At 26.2% G+C, this 6,969-nt stretch overlaps 1 protein-coding gene across 4 annotated transcripts in view; it reads left to right on the forward strand.

The window, feature by feature from the left end:
• LOC132949580 (phosphatidylinositol phosphatase PTPRQ) overlaps positions 1-2,803 on the forward strand; it is a 30,487-nt gene extending 27,684 nt beyond the window's left edge. For all 4 annotated transcript variants that reach the window (XM_061020550.1, XM_061020546.1, XM_061020547.1 and 1 more), the window contains exon 20: positions 1,979-2,803. In XM_061020550.1, coding sequence (XP_060876533.1) covers positions 1,979-2,058 — 80 coding nt within the window. In that variant the 3' untranslated portion in view covers positions 2,059-2,803. The remainder of the gene's footprint in view (positions 1-1,978) is intronic.
• The last annotated feature ends 4,166 nt before the right edge of the window (positions 2,804-6,969 follow it).

The following is a 6,969-nucleotide window of genomic DNA, read 5'->3' on the forward strand; positions in this document are numbered from 1 at the left end:
TTTAGCTTTGTACAAAATATTATAACTAACTCTTTATATAATGCAAGACCAATTCGAAAAGTCATTATTACGGGTAGGTATACCTACCTTATTCCAAGAAAATCTAAACATTACAAAGCGTTTAGTTCATACAAATAAAATATAATATAATATTAATGTTAAGACTAAGTTACAGCTTATCCGGTACCTACTGTCTACGTTTATTACCTAAACAGTAAATACTATTAGTTATTACTTGTACAATTTATCGTGAAATAACTATACAAGAATGTATATTACATTATTAAGAATAAATTACTTATTATAAATTTATAATCTTAAAATATTAAACAATAATAAGTAGGTATTTAATAAAAAATGTATAATCAGACAATGCATATTGCATTGTATGGTTTAAAATGTTATTATAAACTATTCATAACAATGTTCTTTCAAGTACCTATAGGCTATAATAATAATGACAATAATAATTGTATGATCTATATACTGCTGCCCATGTAATTTTAAAATGTCTATTTTAAGTTTATAATTAAAGTTTAAGGTTAACTTCAATATTGTGGCAAGAGTTTATTACTTTCGTTTTTATAAACATTTTTAAAATATAATTTATATTATTGATATTAGAATCGATTTAAGGCGTATAATTAAAACAATTCCAGTGAATACTTACTTAGTAAAATAGTGACTTAAATAGTACTTAAATAGCTTAAAAAAAATGTCATGACATTTAAAAATCCAACTAATCGCCAATATTACACTTTGGTAGTGAAATGTATAAACTTTGTCAAAACTTTTATAATATGTTCGAATAACTTATATTTGTCTACTTGAATGGCATGAAATTTTTTTTTATTTATGCATCGTTTGTATTTATTTTGAACCGATCGTGCCTAAGCATTAAACTGTATTTATATTAGAAAAAAATTAATTCTTCTTCAGAACCGATAATTGTTTCAAAGTTTCACTATACGATATAATAATAATATTAATAATATGTTGTCCCAAAAATGTTGATTTTAGGTTTCTAAACACATGAGTTTATAGATTACCTTCTACATTACAGAAATCTTCTTAAAATAGATAATAACAACAACCCCCTATAAAGTTTTAGTCTTTCTATATAACAGAAACTCCTTTATAACGGAAAAACCAGTAGGCAGCTTGGTACCGATTTCGTTATAAGGAGGTTTTACTGTACATACAGGGATAGATCTTCGATATTTTGATAGGGGGGGGGGGGGGCACATATAAATTGTATAATTTTAATTTTAATTAATAATACATACATACTATTATTTTTAAGCAATAATGATTATAATAAATAATAATTAATAGTTGGTAGTGTTATTATTATTAAATGAATTATTCATTTATATAATACTCGTAGTTACATAAAAAAATTGTCAATAGAAAATTGACTAGAGGGCACGTGCCCCTGTGCCCCACCCTTGAATCCGCCACTGTGTACATAGTTACGAATTACCGATTGTTATTGATATATTAAGATACTAATTCTTTATTGTCCATAGTTACGATTGTTTGTATTAAGTAATCAAGATATTTAATAACGATTGATGATATTAAAATAACTACTAATTATCCGTAACTATAGTTACTCTACATAGTTACTATCGTGTTTAGTAAATATGTCAATGGCTATACTAGTCCAGTGGTACATAATATTATAGTTACTATTGTTATAGATGAGTCATATGATAGCCAATATTAAAAAATAGGCATAGATACCTGCCAAAATTAAAAGGTTATCAAATTCTTTTTATAAATTTTAAGTTTTGTAACAATTGTAATTGTTTATTGTACAGTATAAAAAATACGTAAAACCGGAAATTTAGCTTGCTTGCCGAGTGAACTTTCCTTAGTGACGTATATAAGAATTAATTTCGGGGGGGAGGGGGTTACTGGTTAACCCTGGCTTTCCTAACTTGTTTGATTTGAGTAAACTTTTATTTTGTTCCAGAAGACAAGCCGGAACACGTTTCTCCTACCAGTTCTACCAACGGCACGGACGCGTGTGGTACAAAATTTATACAAGCTTGAAAGGATATTAAAGTATTCAAATTTGTTATAATTCTATATAAAAAAAACCGAGAGTTCAATTATATGGTTCCGTTTATCTGCATTGGAGTAAAAATGTAAAATGTGTGTTACGCGCATACATTATTATTTATTATACATAATATTAAGAAAAATATCACGTCCTCGATAAAAGTATAATACTATCACGTTGGAATCCTTGTTTGACAATTTACAGTCATTTTTTTTTTTATTAAATTATGTTTGACAGTAAACGAAAATAATTAATCTATGATAACCGAGAGTACAATCTAGATGTATATTATATTGTATATACTGAATATTTTTATCATACTACTTATACTGATTATATAATATTAAAAAACATTTAAAAAAAAAATACTAATACCCATTAAAAATTAAACTAATATTTTAACTATGACATTTGTGTTAACCTAGCTGCAGTATAAAACGAATGATGACATAAATCATATTATACAAAAGAAACGCAGCACTGTATACCTATTAATAGTATTTACTGTTTACTATACATTTTAGTAATATATAAAAATAGTCATTAATCATATTGTAAGTAAATATTAATACATTTTAGTGGCTATATATTTTATATTATATACAAAAACGATTTTTATATCTTTTCGAAACCGTTTGTTTAAACTAATGGTAGGTACCTATGTATATTTTTAATATAGCGTAGTAGACGTTTATATTATAAACGTGTTTCGGTGTGTGTACAGTTTTCTTTAGCTTTTACCTTGTTTTTACGTTTAAATATATTATAGTTATTTTTAAAAAAAACGAAAATTTATTAATTAATAATTCATAAAACTAACACCAACAAAATCGCTAAATATTATATAATATTAAAAAATTTAAATTTTGAGGTAATGCCTTATATAGTTATCTAGTAAACAATTGTTTTTTCTATCTATATCTAGATAAATTCAATTTCTAAAGTATATCTATCCATATCTAGATAACTAGAACATTGGTGATAATATATCACGCCAGGGAGCAGACCTATAACACATAAATTGTTACATATAGGTGGTGAATCTTTGCTGATGGAGTATTTACTTTGGATGATTTCTTTGAAGTGGGACTTGATAACTGTCGAATTTGTTTCATACTTATTATACTTGGTTAATTCGGTATTGAGACGGGTTTTCCAAAGCCAAGGTGGACATTTTTGGATTGAAATTTTACTTTAATAGATGTATGGATTTTAAATTTGGTGCATAAATGGGAGAAGGTATCGTACATGAGTGGTATTTGTTTCCTAATTATTTTAGTTGGATTTATATTTTGGTTTTTGAAAATATTGTTGTATCCTATATGGTTAGGTGTGCATTTTCTTTTTATGCCTTAGATGAGTATGTCTTTTTCTCTTTGGAGGTTGAGGGGTACTTCTCCAGCGTAAAATAAAGTGCTGTCGATAGGGCTAGTTCTAAATGCGCCTATTGAAATGCGAATACCTTCATTATGTAAAAGATCTATTATTTTGAGTAGATTTTCTTTGGCAGTGCTATAAATAATTGACCCATAATTTATTCATGACATTAATGACTTATATATATTTAGAAGGATTTTTGTGTCAGCCCCCCAGGTGTGATGTAAATGTGTTTTCATTATGTTCATTTTCATTTTACAAGAACTTTTAAGTTTTTCTATGTGTTGAGTCCAAGTATATTTTATGATATTATTGCTACCTATTAAAGTAATTGACTTTACTTTAAGTAATACAATTTACAAGTAGGTTGAATTAATCTATTACGAAAATATTGTATTTGACAGTGTATCATTGTGTGTATAAAATATAATAATATGTTTTAAAAGTTTCAAGTTCCCATGAATAATATTTTTAAACTAATTGACTAGTTGGTTACAATTTCTAACGAATAATTAATTAGGTAGCTATTTTTTGTGATTATGTCAAAATTCTAACTTAAGACGCTCATAAAAAAATATTGTGGATTTATGTAATTTTTTTTGCATGACACGTAAACGTTTTTATTTCTTGAAATTGTTTTTGTGGAATAATCTGATTGTTGCATATATCCCTGCATAGTGCATTACCTTTGCCGTGTTAACATTTGTTTGTGGGTCGCGTTTGGTATAGACTGCGTAATAGAAAACGGATATAACGCGAGGATTTGAAACAGCGTAATAAGATTTGCATTGGATCATGTATTTATAATTATTATAATTTATAAATTATAACAATTTTGTGACTTTAACATACATTTTAATGATAAGAAATCGAAGACATTTAAACTTTCCTTATGGACACATTCAATTTACATATGATAAACAACCCAGGAGAATCTACAACGAGAGATGACACCACTATAATTGATGCAGTATTTTCAAGATATTTGGAAAAAATTACATCACAAACATCATACGTATCATATTTCAGTAATCACATGCCTGTAATTTCGATTATTGAATATGACTAATACAATAGTAATTAAATAGTAATAATAATCATTTTCATTTTCATTCATTTTCACGTTTACTAATTGATATTTACTCTTATTTTGAATGGTTCCACTAAATTGTATTTGTAATCTATAAAATTTGTTGGAAAAGAAACTACGTTTCTACCGGGTGTCCCATTATTGTACTACGTAGATACTTATTGCATTTGCTATAATATCGTTTGATAAATGTTATATTTACGATTTTAACTTATTTGGTCCCTACCTACTCAACAATTCATCTAAAAAATATTTTCACAGGCACCAATGATGTTGACAAAATAAAATTCTTGCCCTCCCCCCCCTGGCATTAAGATATGCGCACCCCTGTGGATATCTGAAGAATATCCATAATTTTAAATGTAATTTGGTCGACAGATTTGTACCTAAATTATACAACGTTCATTCAAATGATACAATAATAATATTATATCATTACCTATAAATCCTTATGATAATATTATGATACTCTTAATAAATTCTTAAAATATTATAGCTAATTTCCAACAAACTTGTTCTATATAACACATTATCTTCTCGAAAGACAAATAAATAAAAGAATAGTTTGATAATAATATATACCTGATTTGCTGCATCATGTTATATAGTTTTCAATATTTATTTATATTTTTCAGCCAGTCCACGTGAGAGTAGTTCGATAGTACACGCGTAATCGTACCTACTAATAAGCTATCATACATCGATATTATAATATTTATAAACTTAATGAATAGGTCTTTCATTTTATTAGGTTTTCACAACAATATACCTACTAAATAGTTTAAGAAATTCGCTGAGAAGTGTATAATTGAACGGGTTTTATTGTTTGTAAAATTATACATTAACCTTGGAAAAATGTACATACCTACTATTCATTAAAAAGTGAAATGAGTCGTATTTTAAAATTTTAATAATACGCCTCACACACAATAATAATATATAATTACAGGTATATAATTATTTTTCGTTTAAAAAGTTAGTGTTGCAGAGTATAAAAATATTATGGCGAAAAAGACAAACTCATAATATACATATTATATAATATATAATATAAAATATATTAATATTTATTATATTATATTTAATAACAACAAAAATGTGTGCAAAAAAAGACAAAAAAAAAAATTTTTAATCGTTTTCAAACTGTCCACAGATGATATCATATGATATTATAATAATGCATATAAGCACCGCAAAACTATTATGCTCCGAGATAAAATTCACCCGATGTTTTATGCGATTATTCCAAGGTTGAGTATACGTGATATATTTCATTATACCGCGTAAGTTTCATGCAATAATAATTATAGGTATACCTACACAGTCGGATAGTCCTAACAACACACTAATTGTGTACCGGTGCACACGAATCGCGTACCAGTCCCTCGAATTGCGTCTTACCTAAAATAAAGGTATAACACGAATTGCGTCCAAGTCGAGTTATTAAACATATTTTTGTTTGTATGGTTTTCAAACTGATTTTTAATTTTAAAAATACGTTTTTATTTTTTTTTTGAAAATAGGTATTATTAGTATTACAAAATCACCCAATAAGTTAAGAATATTAAATTAAATATTTCCTACAAACATTTTGTATATAGTTTTTAGTGGTATATTTTGTATGTCCAATAAAAATATTACCTACGGACAATTACAAATAAGTAAGTACATTAAATTGTAAATAACTTGTCAAGTGTAAATTTAATTTGGTATTATTATACTTTAGGAAGCACTTATAAATATGTAAGGGAAAAGAAACACTAAGGCGTCCCGGACTCAATTCGTTCAAGGAGGTACCGCTGAATTTGTTCGCAATTCGTGTGAGCCTAATAATGTTATTTGCCCTTACCCCTTCTAGGTTTTAAAATATTATTTTGTCAGATCACTGCGGCAGATTTCAGAAGGGACGTAATTAAAAATTGTTACTTATCGCGTGATATAATAATAAAAGGTAGGTAACGCTAAAATAAAAACATACTTATCTCAACTATTATAGGTTACACAATATTGTATATTATACTATACAGTATACACAGACATAATATATTATAATGATAGATACATTGGACGGCATATTTGGTGTTTTGATTAAGTATCACATTTTGTTCATATTATAATATAATATTACATTATACAGGTATAATATATTGCTATTTGCTAAAATCTAATAATTTAAACGTATCACTATAAGAATATAATATTAATATTATAATGTTTCTATAACAATGGTAAATATATAATATATAACATATAATATTATATACGCTTATAAAAATAATTATTATATATACAAATATTTACGTATAGTATTGTGAATCGTAAACATATTATATTATATACATAAAATATATACATAAATATATTTATCGATACGTGTTATTTTTTATAATAATAAAAATAATATGTGAGTTGGGTTAGTTCTTATAGAATATAT

This window comes from Metopolophium dirhodum, chromosome 7, assembly GCF_019925205.1.
Source record: "Metopolophium dirhodum isolate CAU chromosome 7, ASM1992520v1, whole genome shotgun sequence".
Classification (NCBI taxonomy): Eukaryota; Metazoa; Arthropoda; class Insecta; order Hemiptera; family Aphididae; genus Metopolophium; species Metopolophium dirhodum.